The sequence below is a fragment of the Scomber scombrus genome, chromosome 6 (genome assembly GCF_963691925.1).
Source record: "Scomber scombrus chromosome 6, fScoSco1.1, whole genome shotgun sequence".
NCBI classification, from domain to species: Eukaryota; Metazoa; Chordata; class Actinopteri; order Scombriformes; family Scombridae; genus Scomber; species Scomber scombrus.
This window is the reverse complement of record NC_084975.1, coordinates 9,532,052-9,551,127: the sequence shown is the minus strand read 5'-3', so window position 1 is coordinate 9,551,127 and position 19,076 is coordinate 9,532,052. Positions and strand designations below refer to the sequence as shown.

Genomic DNA, 19,076 nt, shown 5'->3' with positions numbered 1-19,076 from the left:
GACTGAATAGCCAGAGCACGGCCAGTATAAAACTTAGAAACATTATTGTCAGTTGTCTGGAAGCTAGAAATTGTTCTTAACTGTGATTTCATTCTGTAGGATGAGCTGCGAATGCAAATGGGATTGTTGTTCAGTCCACAGTAGAGGGAGTGACTGAGCAGCCAGAAACACAGACAGGGGGAAGTAAGGCTCTACTGCACTGAGCCTCGCTGTCAGTGTGACAAGACTAGAGAACAGCAGGTCAGCGGCCTTGTTGTCCTTAGCGATGTGGTCCCACCCTGACAGGAATACATTCAGCACAACATCCTGGTGCGTCAACCTCTGTCCATTCCTTACATGGTTCTGGAGGAAACTGTTCCTCTGTGGCAAAGATACAGGCGGTGATACTGAGAGGGGGGTGGGGGTGTCCTTGTTAGTGAACAACAGAGAGACAATCACCTTGACCATTGTTGTGATTTAAAAACATGGATAATACCCTCTTAACAATAAAGGGATGTCATGCGGTTTCATTCATTGTTTTAAAGGAAACCTTCAATTTGGACTAACATGTAACACATGTTGGTCTGTTTCCATGCAACTTTATTTTACAAGGAATTTTAGCAGGGTGGAGAAGCACCTTCAAAAGAACTAGGGACTGTGGGAAAATGATCAGAGGGGAGGGGTGAAGAAAAAAAGGAGACAATTGTCATTTTTCTTTTTGCTGAAGGGAGGGACAGGATTTTTTTTTGATTTTTTTTTCCTATCCCAAATTCAAATTTTATTTTAGGCCTTGAGCCTTTCACTTTTTAAGATCAGTGCACATCATCTTAAATGTGCAATTATGTATACGCTTAGTGTTTTAGTATATTTAAGTTGAACTTTTTCACTTTTCACGCCATATAAAGTTGTTGCTTATTTACACATCCAACAGACACGAAACAACATTAGCATTCATTTAGAGACATGCTTGTGTCCATCTGATTAATGAAAGTCCAATATTCACTCTCCTTTCAGTTCTATTTTGGTATTACCAACTCCTGAGGGAAATATCTGCCTCCGCTAGTTGCTAACCTTGTTTGCCCTGGGTGGCAACAGCTGTCATAAAACCAAAGTAATGAGCTGAAATATGCTATAACACTCCATAGAGCTGAGATCCATTGTTTTGAGAAACTGCAAGAATGTGTTGCATTTTTTAAGTTAAAATTTCGCCCTTCTACTCACCCAAATAATTTTTAAACAGTCCTAATATTCATCAAATATCATTCATACCATACATTTTTCTTAGTCAGTTATTTCACAATTGTGTTCCATGTTTAGACTCAATTTGTGTCTCAAAGAAAAGTGATGGGGCACCCACGCACACATTTCAAAACTGCAATGAGGAAATCTGAAGAACAGACTTGAAGGATGATGGTCCCACGTTCCCTTCAGACAGTGTTTGTGCTGGCTCCAACCAGAGGGCCATTTGGCACGCTCCTCACTGTGTTTTGAAGAGGTCCGGGAAGCTTGGAGGCGTAAACAGGGCGGCGGGGTCAGAGGACTGGACGGGTCCGCAAATAAACAAACTTCCCTCAGTGGTAGTAGCCGACGCTGGTCAAACAGCTGCAGAGGCTCAGAAAGGGTCAATGACACAGGGCTGTTTTTCTTTTAGTGAAGAAATTCAACACTTATGTTCGGCTTCAACAGACCCACAACATTTACCTACCTGGTGTTAAAAGAAGGATAATGTCTCGGATTTAAACCAGCTGTTGAGATACCTGTAAAGTGCCTTCCAATGCAAGAACAATAGTCATGGACTCCATTAGCCTCTTGGCTCCTTTTGTTTTTCTGTCTTCTACGGTGGGTTGTAGGTTAATGACTTATGCATTATACATTGTTTCTTCCTGTTCCTGTGTATTTTAATTGGTTTCCTCTTATGAGTCCAGGAGACTTTCAGACTCCCAAGAGGTTCTGTGGAACACCAGGTCCACTTACACCCTCCACCCCTGACCCCATCTGCCACCATCTGGATTGTTGTCCTGGGCCCCTCAGCTCACAATATTTCCCTTGGGCTGCCTTCATGTCTTGTTGGACAAAAAAACAAGAAAAATAATTACACGGAAGATGGAATATTCAATTAGTGTTATTATTTGTGTGTTTGAATTTGTTCAGAGCTAACAAGAAAGAAAGAAGCAGGCTGGCTGTTTCCCCTTGCTTCCAGTGTTTGTGCTAAGATAGGCTAAATGACTGCTGGCTCTAGCTTCATATTTAGTGCAGAGTACTATCTCATGTATATTTTCATCTAACCCTTGATAAGATGGCAAAACATCAAACTGCGTCCAAAAATATGAACTTTTCCTATCAAAATTAAAATAAACAAAACAAACAAAATAAAACAAAAAAAAGTGACTCAATGAAAACAGGAAGTGAGGAAACACTATCACCAATGTTTCTCATGAATATGCAGTGAGGAAATACCAGATAAGTGGGATAAAAATGTAAAAAAATAAGAATACCCAAATAAGATTAAGGGGTGATAAAAGATTAATGAAATAAAATAAATCATAAAATAAAGTGGGTAAAACCATACATTTGAGGAGGGGCATTAAAAGGAAAATAAAGATAAGAAGAAAATGAAATAGTAAAACAACTAAAGAGGAAAAGTGACGAAGTAAAACCAGATATAAAAGGTGGGTTATGAAGAGGAAAAAAATTAGGAAATAAAAATACCATTAAAAAAAACTAACAAAAAAACATTGTCTTCATCTGTTTTTGTTTAGCTATCATGGAACTGGACCTGCTGACATGCAAACTCTCAAAAGCTGTTATAATTTCACCCATTCCTCTTTTTTTGAGCTGATGAAGACCATGTGATCCAGTTGGAAATTGGAATCAGAAAGCTGAGTTAAGAACACCTCTATAATACGATTTACATTCTTCTCCACTGTCCCTGAATGCAGCATATCGCCCTATACCCTCCCTATCCCTGCCCCTTCCCCCCCCTCCCTCATCCACCACCCACCCCCGGCATTATTCTCTTCCCTCTCCTCCCCTGCAGCCCCCTCCCTTTCCTGCCGGCCTCTCAGCAGAGGATGTGTCTGGGAGAGAGAGTGTGTGTGAGGGAAGAGAGGAAAGCCGTCAATAGAATGGATATGTGCTCTCTCTCCTCCACCCTTTCTTCTCCTTCTTCTTCTTCTTCTCCTCCTCCTCCTCCTCCTCTCTGTCATCTCTGTCTTTCCTCACCCTCCTCTGCTGGCATCGCACCCTGGGCAACCTCAGCGCCGGGCCTCAGGGTAAAGGAGACTCGTTGGGTGGACAGGCGGCTGAAAACTGAACTTCAATGTCCGCAGGGGATCAGAAGAATGGTGGTGACAAACCAGAAGGTAAGGGGACACAAACATGCATGCACTCACTCACCCACACACACACACACACACACAGTTTGCCTGTTGACAACACTGCTGAATGACCAACACCCACTGCTTCAAAAGTCTTGCAACATTTAAAGGCAAAACAAAACTGGGCACAGGGCTGCAGTGTTGTTGAATGAAATCCAGTATTCCTCATTTAGGAATCAGATTTAGAGTGATGAATTGATTTGTGGACCAGGACTGGACTTTGGTAACATATTGAACATCTGCCAGTCAGTGTTATCCACTCTTTAGTGTGATGAAGGTTCCTGCCTGATCACAGTTACAGAACAAAAAATCAGACTGAAACTGAAATTGTTTTGATAAATAAATAAATTTACAGTTAGCCTTTAAGAGCTGCTAATCCTAAAAAAAAAAATCATCAGTCTGTTTGAACATAGTTTAATGTCTCACTTCAAAGTTCATTTAGTTGCTTTTCTAGAGCTTTTGATCATATCGCATGATTCTCCTCAGCACTCAGTTGATCAGTTGTTCTACTACTGAGTAAACACTAATTGCTGATGAAGATCATGTGATAGGCTTGAAAGCTCCAGAGCAACTACTAAATAGACCTGTTGGTTAGATTTTCCAAGCTGCTGTTTCCAAGATCAAGAACACTGATTTGAAATACTTTGCCACCCTGATGAGAATAAATAAAAATGTTAATATTAGTTTTTTTTAATGGAATAAAAATTCAATTATCAAATAATATAGAATACTAACTTTATAAACCACACTGAGTCCTGCAGACGAAAGACCCTAACTCTCCACCATGTGCCATCCTGATCAGAGAGTCTGCTGGTTTCTAGCAGCTCACCATTACAGCAGCGTTATAGATCGTTAATGAGCGAGTGAACGCTGTATTGTGTTGTGCGCAGTTGTGTTTTTTTGCAGCGTTTGCTTACACGAGACACATCACTTTCCCCTGACAAAGAGCTCTATGGTTTGTTTTGCAGAATTGCTGATGATGACGTTTCAGCACTCAGATTTAGTCCTGTTAGGAGATATCAGAGTGTCCCATGACCTCCCTTGAGACAGAGATGCTCCTGTTTTCTGAAATTGAGACATCCAAACATCTATGCACACGCTGACTATTCATATCAGGACTCTGACAAAACCTGGACTTTTAGTGATTTAGTGATACGTGCACAGTCAGTGACCCTAAAATCATTGAAAGGCTGCTCTATGTCGGCTCACCAGCCCAGCACATTATTCTCTGCTGAGTCATTTGCCAGTATATTATTCAATTAAGACCCATTAAGATGTGTAATTCAAAAAGAAGCATTGTCATGTGACTCTGATGTCGGCACAGCTGACCCTCCGGCTGCCTGTTTGGCTGACTAACAGCTCACAGATGATATACTGCTGACCTGACTGGCCAGCTGACAACAGAGCCTCAGATCTCTCTTCTATATAAGTATCATCTCCATTAGGGCTGCATACTGTATCCCATTCCCGAAACATCAATACTGCTCTCATTTAGCATGCTCAAAATTGTCTCTTTTATGGGTGGTTGTGATTGGTAGTAACTCTGAAAGCATCCACAGTGAGCTGGGAGGACATTTAGGGACAATATTTGGAACTATAACAAAATCAGAGTGTGAATTTCATGACCTTACATATTTAAAAAATGATTAAAAAATATATGAAATAATGCAATACATAATCACCCTTGACAAACATTTCTCCAGCCAGGAACAAATCTGATCAGCACAAAGAATTTTTATTTCTTCAAACTTTTTTGGTTTGTTTTGTTTTTGGAAACAGAACTGTCATGGAAACAGAAATGATGCAACTAGCTTGAATTTGACCAATTGTAGTTAGAGATTTTAAAAACAATTTAATTCTAAAAGGACTCATTCACATGTGGCCTAACACAGCATTTTTGTGCTAGTGGGTAAGCTGCCCAGATCATTACGCATCTCATCTCATGGTCAGTTTAGTTATTAAGTGACACCCTAGACTATGGTCAAACCCAACAGATATGTGGCAAGTGCTGTGTGAAATACCATCCCTCCTTTTTCCTGAACATTAATGCTTTGTCCTTTAAGTTTGTATGATGTTAATGACTTGTAGTTCAATCGTGAAGTAGAACTGAGCCGTGTTGTTGCATATTTCGTTATGTTCGGTCTGATCAGGCTGGTTAATTAACACAAGTGTGAGCTCAGGTTCAGAGTACAGACTCACTGAAAATGCTAGTGTGTGATAGTGTGTGCGTTTCAGTAAAGTAAAAGACCCAAAATGAATAGTCATAATGTGTTGGACCCAGCTGGACTCCAACCATTCCAAATCATAATGTAAAAACATGTAGCAACTGGAGTGAACCGGCCAACCTGAATGTAAGGAAATAAATTGTGGTCAGAATATAAAGACAAATAAATCACATTAACATTTATGTTCATGAACATGGCATTCATGATCTTCATGAGGTTACATTATTAATACCATGACAGAACCTTCTAAAGTGAATAAAGTATTGGTCATGTAATGAATGTGAATGCAGATAGTTAGCTAGGCTAGCTAGCTGACCAATATCACAGTAATGTTTCACAAGTTATCATATAAGCTTCCCCCTCTCTCTTTCATCCCTTGTTTTTATCCTGTCTTCAAAGTAATATTAAACAGCTGGAAAACTGTGCTTCTTTCATTCTTGTGTTTAAAGTCTGTGCATAACAGGAGAAAAAAACCTGCACACTGTCTTGCTAACTGTTGGTATATATTTTCTTACATTTGGTCTGCTTGAACGTCATCAGGTTTATGGACAAGCAATACTGGTCTACATACAATATGCTGGGTAGATTATTTAATTACAGGGAGACAGAAATGAGTTCAGCTGGAGATTTAAACCCATTTGGAAAACACACACGCAAGGTAACAAGGTGAAGAAGTCACTTTTTCTTCTGTCTATTTTAGGATAGATGTTATTGTATCCTGCAAGGATTATAAAGCCATTTGAGGCAAGTTTGTGACATGTTATTTGGTCTATGTAAATGAAATTGACAAAATATCAAGGTTTAAAGAGTAAAAGTGTCATTAATTATCACAAATCTTAACATGCACTACAACAGCAGTGCTGGAAGGATTTTTGACATCCAGCTTTGGATGATATAATACTCATGTTTAGCGCTATTCAACACTATTTCAACTATAAGTCTAATGTTAATATTACACAACAGCATTTGCACTGGAATGTGTCTCAAAAATAAAATATGAGCTGCTACTTTTACTGAAAAGAAATTTGGAAAAGGGGCTATTATGATACCTAGTAACCCTACATGTTAATCATAAAATGTGGAGTATCAAGTTATAACTGACCAGTCTTATGTCTTTAGAGGTGTATGTGGTTATTCTGCAGAAGCCTGGTGCTGTTTTCAGCTGATTTAATGAAGGTAAACACAGTGAACGACCATGCTTAATGGCACTTGATTTAACTGAAGGAGAAGCTTTTCATATGGTATATAGCAGCTGTGGACAGCAGACACTAAGAATCACCCACATTCATTTACTGATCAATATAGAAGCTTTAAACACATTAAAGGTTATTTTCTGTACCGGTTTCGGTTGGACAGGATTTAATTGAAATAAATTATATATATTTCAAGCCTGAATCCGTTATTGCAGCACATTTACAGCAAGTATTTACTTTGCTCTTGTTGAGAAAATCACTAACTGGTAGCAGAGGGACTTTGCTCCAGAAACAGATCTGGTTCGGACGTCTAAGACCATTTTCCACAAAAACACCAACAACTCACTTTGTGCTGCCTATCTGCATGTCTCCTAGGCAGTGTATCATGCATGCAGCACTGTGCACCATATAATAATACCACAGAGATGAGCGAAGCAAAATTCAAAGTGAGGAAAAAACTTATGCTGGTCGTTATACTATCATGAAAAATACGGCCCAATGTTGTATTTGGTGGTCCAATAATTTAATCCAGTCTGACACACATAGGGGCTTTAATGCAACAGATTATATCACATGCAACTCCAGCACAGATCCACCTCCAAGAAAATCTTGCAAAATTGAATACATTGGTTATTTGTTTGGCACCTTTAGATAAAATGTCTCTTCACAGTTATCTGTAACTTAAATGAGTTTAAAGCTTCAAAACTTCGGCCCTGCCTTATGTTCTTTGCACAGTGGCAGTGGCGGAGGTATGGCCAGAGGTGGAGAGGGCTGAGTGTTTGGCCCGCGGCGCTGCCTTGAAGTGGGCGTCAGGTGTTTTCTGTCGACCTGAACATCTGGAGCGACTGAGCCAGTACAAGAAGAGAGAGAGCCAGAGGACGTCCTCCGTACACACCAGACTCAAGGTGGACAACACTCACACTCACACTCACACACACACACACACACACACACACACACACACACACACACACACACACACACACACACACACACACACACACACACACACACACACACACATAAAAACATGCTGACAGATAATATAATACAATGCCATCAGTGGTACTTTATTAAATAGATTTATAATCCCACATATCTGACCAATATTTATCAATCATTTCCTTCCAGTCCATGGTCCAGTCGTATCTGGAGGGGGTGGGCTGGGGTCTGGAGCAGCTCCGGGAGGCCAGGGTGGAGCTGAAGGAGGTGTCACATGCTTTGAGGAAGGCTGGGTTGGAGTCTAATCGAAACGGAGATGGGGTGAAATCTCTGGAGAGGCTGCGAGAAGTGTCAGTCAACCACTGTCAGCTCCTCGCCGCCGTCAGCAACCTGCCACGACTTTACTCTGGTGAGATGCTGCTTTGTGGACACACAGGACACACAATGTTTAGCCACCTATTAATTTCAGGCCATTTGTTGTTCACATGCATGTATAGTAGCAAACAGTGTGATATCTTAATCCTACCATGAGATTATAACAAGATACATGCTGTACATGAGGAAAATACATACAATATAATGCAATCCAATACATCACACTAATAAATACCACATGTGTGAAACTTATAATGTTGACATTATTTCAGAGAAGTTTGGATTCATGTGTGGTAGTAAGGCCATAGTTCATAAATGGTCTCATTACTTACTAGACATGAGGATAAATTAAATAGAAATGTGTTGCCAAAAAAAATCAACAAACCTCAAAATGTTGATATTTCTTCTTCAGAATGACTATAATAAGGAAATATTGCACCTTTTGTAATGCGAGGAAGTATGCTAACAATCCATTTTGGTTCTAAAACAGAGAAATATAGTTTAATAAGTCTACAATAAAGTGAAATCACAATCTGTTCTTCCATTCTCTTTTTCCCACCTATCCAGGGACGTTATAAATGATTCTACTCTAATAAACCTGAGGCAGCTATTTTATGATACAATATAGAACTTTCTTTTTACTGGACACTAAAATACGTTTTTCAATCTGTATCTGCCCCCAAAAGCCCCCAAATTAAAATCATCCCTGTGTTCTCTCCTTCCTCGGTCTTGCTAGTGCGAAGTATGGTGTTGGAGACCGAGCGTCTGGTGGAGTCCCGCAGGCTCCTGGAGGCACATGCCCGCCTCATGGATCTGGAGTGCTGGCAGGACGACATCCTCTGGCAGCTCCAAGGGGCTGCTGGGACGGCAGGAGGTGCGCTTAGCCCTGAAGACCAGGAACTGGTGACCAAATACTTCTCTGGTGTCGGGCAGCTGGTGGAGGCTCTGGGTAAGAAGAGCTTAGAGATACAATAAAACTGACCAAAGCTGAATGATAATAGTAGTAATTCAGACATTTCATTAAACATACTAATGATATTCATTATTAAACAGCACTCATACAAAGTCGAATTATATGGGTCGTACACATGTTGTGTAAAATGCACCGTTCTATACTTCTATACTACAGAACCATTGCAATACCTTCATATGCTGTTTAAGGTAGTTTAGTCCCTCATTTCAGTACTGTATGTTTGATTAGTTTGTTGTAGAGCACTAAACTAGCATACACATGTAATAGTGGATGGCATCTGACACTGAAGTTCATATACAAAGAAAAGGAACCTTTGATTTACTTCAAATCTCACTAGCATCAACACAATTTCTGAGGTTTAGGTTGAAAAAAAACTGTCATTGTCCAGTGCTCAGTCAACTGAGATATATCCTGATTTATATCATCATTTTTCTCATTTTTGACTTTCTTTCATGTGGGACTTCTTGCTTCATGTATGACTGTTTGTATAAAGTCAACATGAAACACTGATGCATTTGAAAAGTTTGACTTTTTTTTTGATAAATATAACACATGTTCTGAAAGCAAACATTCACATTTTTCAAAGTACAGTTTTTAAAAAAAGGATCTGGATATCTAAGATTTTCTGATTGGCACTGTGTCTTCAGGTAAGGAACTGTGGGCGGTGGTGAGCAGCGCTCTGGCTCTGGCCCGCCAAAACCCCACGCCGTTTGTGTCAGCGGTGAGGATCGTGGAGCGAGAGGAGGCCCTGGACCGAGCTCTGCTGGAGGAGAGAGGGGGGAGCAGCAGACCTCTTCCCCTTGGACGACCTCGCTGCTGGAGAGCATGTTTCTTCCAGGTCCTAATCAGCTGCTTCAAACTAGGGCTGGGCAATATTATCGATATTATATCGGTATCGTGACACAAGACTAGATATTGTCTTAATTCCTTTTACCCACTTAGTCCTTATATCCACATTACTGATGATTATTATCAAAAATCTCATTCTATAATTATTTTGTGATAGCACTTATAGTCATCCCTACAATTTTGTTGCAATATGGATATTGAGGTATTTGGTCAAAAATATTGTTGTAGTCTCTGTTTTTAGATTGTTGGATGTAAAGTACACATATCATCTCTTTCAGGTACTAGATGAGGCGGTGTCTGCTCGGTTTCGCAGTGTGTCCTACCTGCACACGCGAGGTCCGGGCCTGGCGGGCCACCTCTCTGCTCTCCAGCACGGTATCATGGCTGATCTGGCCACCGTACGGCACCTGCTGGAGCACTGCGTCCCACCACACTACCGTCTAACTGGAGCTTACCTGAGGGCCAGCCACCGCTGTTTACATGCCCACCTGGCACAGGTCAGTAATGTGAGAGGAATACACCCTGCTGAACCAGAACAGGGCCACATGTTTTATTCGCTATAATGTGATCACCAAATGAGGTATGCTGGTCAATTATCTTTTTATTTTCAAGTTTGTGATGAACTTTGTATACACATGTAAGTGATATTTGTGGCCTAGGTTAGCAGCTGGGACTTGGAAAGTGGTGAAATCTTCGCTGTGCTCAACTGGGTGCTTCACATCTACAACAGGTGAGATCAGGATCTGCACTGATTTTGTGTTTTATAATGTGTGTGTCTGTCGTAAACTATTTTAGTTGTAACTGTTTCTGTAATGTGAACACTTCTGTCATCTATAATTCCACTATGTATATTCTAGGTGATGTAACAAATCTAAATAAATTTACATTTCCTAGTTTTCATTGGAGAAATGGTCTTCACTTGATCCAGATGTTGAACATGAATTTCAGGATGTCATTGGTTCAGTCGATAAGACTCCTGCTGTACATTTCAATCAAAATCTAGCTCATTAATGTTAGAGCACAATCTCCCCTCTCTCCCCACCTCTTCCTCTTAACTACCATCACAGCACTGGAGCTGAAATGATGAGAAAACATTCCACATAATGAATGTCATCTATCACACAGCTTCCATTAGTTGCGAACTTGGCATCTAATTTTGCGTTTCCAACATTGTTCAGAGCTTCACTTACGGGAATAGCTATGTGTAAAAAGAAAAACAAACCTGTTAGTAGAAATTGCAAAGCGTTGTCAAATTCACAAAGTGAGAATGAATCAGACTGGGGCTGCAACTAACAATTATTTTTATTTTAAAAGTCCAAAGCTTAAAGATATTTGGTTACTATCATCTGTAACAAAGAAAAGCATAAAATTCCTTAAGGAGCTGGAACCAGTGAATATTTGGCATTTTTGCTAGGTTGTGAAAGTAAGCCTTTTTAGCTAACTGTCATATAGTAAAACTTTAGTGTTTCTTTTTGATGGTGCTAACTTCAGTCAACCTTTAAAAGCTGAGAGTGTGACAGTCTTGTTTTGGCAGCCCAGACATGATGGGTCAACCAGAGCTGGTCGCTGAGATGGAGAAAGAAGAACTGGGACCTATTATCTCCACTGAGGGACTGGAGCAGCTACAAAACAAATACGTGCAGAGCGTGCGGGTGAGAGTTCAGTGTGTGGAAACCATGTAAAGAGTGCTGTGAAATGCAGAGGAGCATGATGGCACCTGTGTTATCATACTGAGCATGTGTGTTTCCGTGTCGTTGCTGTTACAGAAGAGTGTGTCGGAGTGGATGCACAAAGCTCTGCAGGTGGAGCTGCAAGACTGGCAGAGAGACCAGGAGCCGGATACAGACCATGAAGGTTTCTACCAAACCAGTCTGCCCACTATCATTACACAGGTATACACTATACAATACACACACACACACACACACACACACACACACACACACACACACACACACACACACACATAGTCTTACCTCTTTCACTTTTACATTACATAAACCTACATTAATTTCCTGGAAACATAACCTAACCATAACCCGTATACCAAAAATCAGTGTGGAGGTGTGGAGAGAGTCCAAAATGCCTCATATGACATTATAAAAAAAATATTGACGTATTTATGTTGTGATTATTCACAGTAGCAATAAACGGCAACTCCTCGCTGTGGAGGAGTTAGTAGTGTGATAGAGACTCATTAAACTTATCAAAGATGAAACACATCACTATCTGTTAGACTCATGATTGATCAATCAACACATCATAACTGATCAGAGTGGAAAGTTAAAATGATGTAAAGAATCAAACACAAGGCTGAAGTTTGAATACCATCTGCTGGGTATGTTTAACCCATAGACTTTATGGTTTTATCCACCATTGCATTGATTTGAAGATATTGAACAGCTAGACAGCAGTTGAGTTTGCATTAAGTCACAGTTCACAGTCATCGCTCTGCTCCTTCTACACATATTTATTGTCATCATTTCATTTTATACATCTTGCTACTAAAAATGTTTGTAATGTGATTATAGGTGTGTCACCCAGTGATAAAACATAATAACAATTAATTAATATAGCAATTATTTTCAATACAGATTGAAATTATATAACAGTATATTGTGGTCATTTTAAATTCATAGAAAAAAATCATAGATTAATTAATTAATTAATTAATCTATTTTTTTTAAATCAAATTTGATTTTATTTCATATTTAAAAGCAAGCATCAAAGAAAATTTCAAAATTAAACACAATAAAAGAAAGGGAAGAAAAAAAAACATTCCTTCTACACATCCTCAGGCTCTATCCACACAGAATACACCACACCAGCTGAAAATCATTAAGGCTATATCGCCCTCCACTTATCTGTGGTCACAAGCTGTGGCCAAGATGAGCTGTCTATTCAATCTGGAAAGTGAGACATCTGTTTGAAAGCCACAAATCTCATCATCTGATAATATTATATTATCATTGGTGATTATCTTCAGTTCATAATGACATTATTCCCTTATTGTTACTTTTTTTTATTCAGTTACATAAAAAACTTCTCTCTGCTTTTCCTCTAAACCTACCTCAAAGCACTATAATCACATTTCAGCTCCAGATCGCCTGCCTGATGGCCAAACTTGGCTGCACAGGTGGTGTGGATTTTATCAGTAGTGGTGTATCATGTAATACTGTGTATTGTTTGTGGATTTGCTTTGTTCATCTGGGGACTGTGGTAGATGCTGGAGGAGAACGCCCGGGTGGCTCTGATGATCGGAGTATCCCTGCGAGACCAGACCATACAGATGGGACTGTATGAGATGGAGAACCTCCTGAACAGGTGTGTGCATTTTAATCTCATTTTATTTAAGCTAATCACTTCACTTTTTTGCCATTTTTGCTCACCTCCAGTCCTCCATTTTTACTTCTCAGGTTTCGAGAAGCTCTGGTGGAGTTCGGGAAGGAGCATCGCAGAAATCCAAGCAACAACAACAACAAGTTCTACCTCCACTATCTGCTGGCCTCCATCAGCAACTGCATCATCCTCAAGTAAGGTTACAGCAGCGGAGCAGATTTTCAATGATCTCAAAGCTTGACAACACAACAATTAAAGTTTTTGGACATCTCTGGAGCCAGCAGATTCTTCATAGACAATAGAGACACATAGATCTACATCATCATGTCCAGAAGTAAATCTTGAAAATATGAACATATTTTCATAAATGCTGGAGAACCAAAAAAGAAATTTCAACAAGTAAATTTATCTTAAATAAACATATCAGTCATAAAGCAGAATCTTTAACTTTTGCATGTTTTTAGCAAAAGTTACCCTTTTATAAAATATATATTTAAAATGCACTGTATATTTTCATTTTTTAAATAATTTAAATTTCAATCCATCTTCCATAAGATGAACCTAATGAACATGCGTGTGTTATTTTGCCCTCCATCATGGACCAAAGTGAGAAATATGTTTCAGTTTCTTATCCTGTCTTGTACTAACAACTCCATTAGGTTGACGGCTTTTAGGATTTACTAATGCAATTATATCAAGCATGTAAAGTAAGTAGCCTCTAATTATGTGGCTTAAGAATGTTCAAATTAAAAGCTTTATTTCACTGGAAGTTGCCGTACAGGAGGGGAAAATAAAAAGAAACGCATTTTGTGCTAAGAATTCTCTTTACCATAGAACAGTAAATATGATGGATAAACTATAATTTGATTATGGTTACTGTAGCAAAAAGCAACACAAAAACATTATGAAGTTGCAATAAGAGAGCAGGGTTTGTTATTGTACAGATTGATACAGTCCATCTAAACACAGGCTTAACTAGAGTCCGAAACATATGAAAAGGACGCCAGACCTTTGGATGACCACAAAAATGTATTCTGTGGTCATCCAAAGGTCTTTATTTTGAAAATGATAATACTCAAACACAAAGTAAGCAACCAAAGGGGACGGAGATCTCAGCCAAAAGAAACAAAACTATGAAAAGGGACAAATCTAATCTCTTTAATCTAAACTCAACCAAAACAAAAACCTGATAACTGGACTACTGGCGATCTGCATCTCAAATTAAAATAACAAACTAACAACAAAACTCCAGCATTCAAAAATACTGAGGAAAAAACAAGAAAAAAAGTCCCCCAACACTGTAAGAGAGAGTGATGCTTCTCCCCTCCTCCTCAAACTCTCCTCAGGTGATTAGATTGCTTTTCAAGACAGCTAGAGGGAGAGAGAGAGAGAAAGAAAGAGGAAGAAATAGCAACACCCCTTCAAACCCACATGTAATAGGGACATACAGTCTGTACTTCTATTAATCCCACTGGGGTCAAAGCTGATGTAGAGTTTACTACACCTCATGCCACTGAGAGAGCATGGGTATAACCTGCTGCTTCCATCTACTCAAAGGAAATAAAAGTTTGTTCCTTGACAAAATTATATTTTTTTGATGCCATGCATGTTATTGAATAACAGTTAAGTGCCCCTCTAATGGCCTGCTCATGTTACTCCCACCACAACAGGAAAAACAATTACAAGAATAAACAACTGTGTGTATTGTGTCTGATGCAGGAAGTCCACAGAGAGCCTGCAGCAGCAGCAGTCGTCCCGGTCGGCGGCCCAGTTCTCTCGGACTCCCCCCAACCCGCTGGCAGCTCTGGACCGGGCAGTGAGGCGCGCGTGTCGCCTGGTGATGGATCAACTCCTGCTGGACCTCCAGCCTCTCCTCCCAGGCTTGCTTACCCGACCCTGGCTGGTCCAGGGAGACCCCACCCCCAAACTCTGCCGCGTCCTGGAGCGACACCTGGAGCTGTATGGCCGCGTTCGACCCCCCTGCCGGCAGGTCAAAGCTCTGCTCTGCTTCCATCTCAATTTGACAGTTTTAGTTGTGACATGAGAAAAGGAGTAGGAAGGAATACTCATACATTCCTGCCCCTTTTTCACTAGTCCTCTGTTAACTCATCTATATTTTATAAACAACTTCCTAATTTATTTACAACCAAAATATTCACCCAGTGTCAAAAAAAGAATAAGACCAACCCATCAACACAGCTCCTTCTCGTCCATATACCTCATAAAAATAGTTTTTTTTATCTATATTTTTGGATTATTAGCTGATAAAACTCAAGAGGAAGTGCAGTTTTTATGACTAGAATTTACTAAGAAGAATTTACCAAAAATTTGCAACACAACTAATTGATACTTTTTAGTTTAATCTTGCCCACAAACATACTTTTACAGCACAGCATCAGGTGGTTGTTATTATGTCAATCATACGTGTTTTTGAAGGTTGATACCATTGTTTTTACCATACAATAATATTTTTTGTCTGGCGAAAAATTTAAACCAAAGTACACTTAATTTTTGAGACCTCAGGCAGAAATATCGTTCATTCTCGATCCAGGTTGATTGCACAGTACTGAAGAAGCAAACAATAAGTATTGTCAATATTAATCCTGTCCCTACAGCGCCTGCAGGAGGAGGCTCAGTGGCTGATGGTGGTGGAGTACGTCCGGGCTCTGATGCAGAAGAGGCTGGTGTGCCGCAGCGGCGAGGAGAGGAGGCTGCTCGCTCAGCAGATGGTTCAGGACGACCAGCAGTTCAGAGAAATCTTCCATGGCCTGGTGAGGACAGTTCAATAAAAAAAAAGCAAATCACCTTCATGATTTAGAAAGGTTCATGATTCGTACACTTTGAGATTTTTGGCCCTATTTTAATCATGGAAAACGTGACCGTGTAAAGTGCAAAAGGGCTTATTGAACATAAATCAGAAGATCAACAAACAAACTCTCAGCCAGTCATACTACTGTCACTGACAACAGCAGCTGAACATATGGAGAGAGGCACAATGTGAACACAACACAACAGATCTGCAGTTAGAGGAAGCTGGTTTGAGATATGGGATGGGAAGAATAAAACACAAAATGCCACTTTTGAACCAAAATAAAGGTCTTGAGCGTAAACAGACGCTTGCGGTGTGACGTTTATTGGTTCAGTTTTAATACCAACCTATCAGAGTACTGCTTCTGCTGCTTGTTGTTCTGCCATGAAAAAAAGGCCCTTCGCAGTATGATGATGTAGAACTAATCAATACTACACTGGTTATTTGTGTGAAGCGCTGAAACTAATTTGAGTGTATGGCAAAATGACAACTTCTAATTTCACACCAGTAGCTACAGGTTACTTTTGCTATTGTAGTAGTAGCAATGAAATACTGGGTTAACTCTGCTTTCAAAATCTAATATCATCAAAGGAGGGTGAGGGGTCAGTACCTGAAGTGAACCCTTTGGCCTTACTACCTGTCCTGGCTGACTTCATCCAACTCAAAGACCCCGGCATGCTCCCTCTAGAAGTGTCAGGATTAGCAACCAAATACCCCGACATCAGGTAAGCAACACCTGCCTCACCAATATCACCCACATCACCTGCTGTTCTTGTTGTGAAGATGTTAAATTAACACACCAGATAAAGTCTGCATAGCAAAATTGACTCATAGTGATGAAAAGATTTTTTCCCCCCAGCATTTTGTGCATTATAATTGTGATAAAAAAGTGATATATAAATATTCTGTTGATTAAAAAAAAGACCAGTCCAGGGATTTCTACCTTTACGTTGTTTCCTCAGTGAAGAGCACGTTTCTGTGCTGCTGGACATCCGTGGTGATGTCTCCAGGGACACCAGAGGGACAGTACTGGACCTGCTGGAGCAGAGTGCCCCCCCTCTGCCAGCAGGATACCGGCCTATCTTCACAGATATCCTGGTGCCACCCTCCACCATGGCCTTCTGTCTGCCTACTGCCAAGTGCGCATGACCACAGAGACTGAGTCTGTGGCCCTTAGAGTCAAATCAGGGTTGGTTCTCTAACAGATCACCATCCAGATCCTGTTAGCTCACCATTAGATTGCAAAAACGCAGGACTAAGCTGGGTCTAGATCTAGCTGTTCCTGCTGAGGTTCAAATTAAGATGATGGGTGGTCATGCTTTTTTATCCAGAGAAAATCAACACAGTATCCAGTTTTTTTCAGAAGCTTAAGGTTAGAGTTAGAGGGTTAGGGTTAGAGGATTAGGGTTAGGGTTACAGTTCAGCAGAGGTCTGAGCTGGTGACTCGCTGGTCTGACTTCAGCTGATATTCAGCTGGGAAGTAAAATTTTGAATCTATGAGCTGCTGTGGCGCCTTAGGTCATCAGAGTTTGTTTAATTCACTAAAATATTGAAGGTAAAACATCTTATGAGTCTGTCACATGCTGTCATGTGTCTCAACAATTTCTGCTACATATTTAACTTTGACATTAAAGCTGAAGTAAGCAACAACAACTTTTTAAGTTTAAACTTGAACAGTTTGAAGTAACATGACTTTTAGTAACTGTACTCAATGTTCTCTGTGTGACAACTTGGCCAGTGCATTTTACTATCAAATGTATGTTGCAGCTTTAAAATGTCAACTTTCTTTTCACTGTCAACTGTTTTCACTGAAAGTGCTCTGAACAATCTCCTCTCAACTCTTCGTATATGGGTGGGGTCAGGTATCTCTTAAAACTTAAGCACACAAATCTGCATGGCTACATATTATGACAGAGAAGTGTTTGTTTTTTTGTGACTTTTTATGGACTGATCCCTTTAAGTTATACCCATCACATCACACTGTATTACCTAGGCCTGTCACAATAATTACATCATCAACTTCCAACAACCACTCTCCAATCTCACCCCCCACCCCCTTTACTTTACTATGCTATTATATTATCATTATATCAGTGGTATAAAATTAGTTATTGTGACGGGCCTAGTATCACTCATTCCATATTTTTGAACAGGACGTTGTGACATTTCTCTGAACCCCCGACCAACACTTAAAAAAACAATGATTGAGACAACCACAGCAGAGCACATTTCTGCATTTGTGACATATACCTGATATCTGAGTGTATTCAACATACAAAGCGTCTGATACTGAAGAACTGAAGTGGCTCATTAATTTGTATAATATGCAAGTTTTCTGTTACTCTCAGCCTAAGGAGTCTTTATGTATATATTCAGATAAAATAACCTAGTTTCATGTATTTTCAATTAAAAAGTCAAATCTAAAAGGTTGCAGTCCATGCAGCATGTGGATGGTTATTTTGCAGCACGTAACAACAAAAGTAGATGGATCAGTTACACTGTATGGTATATGATTTTGAGAATATAAAGAGTTTTATTAAAGCGTCATCACATCGCAGTCTGGACTTCAGACTGAACATGGTTTTTAGGTGAGGGCTTCTTGACTGTGAGCTGTCCCACCTGAGGAACTGAGGCTGCTAATTCATTACCTTTAAAATCCCCTTTTTCATCAGCTAGTCTTTATGTATTTTCTATGTGGTCCAATTTTATCTTGTATTTTTGTTCATATTGGTTATTTTTTATCTATTTTTATTGTATTTATTGTATTTATGTATTAGTTTTCTACAATTTCCTTTTGAATAGTGTTTCCTGTTGTTATTTCAAAGGATATTTCCCTTGTTCTGGTTCAATGCCAACTTGTAAACAAATTGTAAACTCTGCTACATAAATGCTTAAATATAGGCTTTATACAATAAACTTTAAAGATCCCTTCCACTCAAAAATCTGTTTTTTTGCGTGATCTTTCAGTTGAACGTTTGAGCTTCACTTTTCAGAATGATGTATGTGCAGAGTTTG

The 19,076-nt window shown here is 39.7% G+C and overlaps 1 protein-coding gene across 2 annotated transcripts; it reads left to right on the top strand.

The window, feature by feature from the left end:
• Positions 1-3,037: 3,037 nt before the first annotated feature.
• On the top strand, positions 3,038-18,957 carry exoc3l1 (exocyst complex component 3-like 1). Of its 2 annotated transcripts, none has more exons than XM_062420790.1 (15): positions 3,038-3,341; positions 7,510-7,679; positions 7,906-8,125; positions 8,828-9,040; positions 9,712-9,902; positions 10,192-10,410; positions 10,573-10,643; positions 11,448-11,565; positions 11,680-11,805; positions 13,137-13,237; positions 13,330-13,446; positions 14,972-15,242; positions 15,877-16,023; positions 16,653-16,786; positions 17,024-18,957. In XM_062420790.1, exons 1-15 carry the CDS (start codon positions 3,299-3,301, stop codon positions 17,208-17,210), a joined length of 2,328 nt encoding a protein of 775 aa, XP_062276774.1. In that variant the 5' UTR covers positions 3,038-3,298; the 3' UTR covers positions 17,211-18,957. The 2 variants fall into 2 exon arrangements, with proteins under 2 accessions (XP_062276774.1, XP_062276773.1); XM_062420789.1 differs by having other exon boundaries at positions 15,868-16,023.
• Positions 18,958-19,076: the final 119 nt, after the last annotated feature.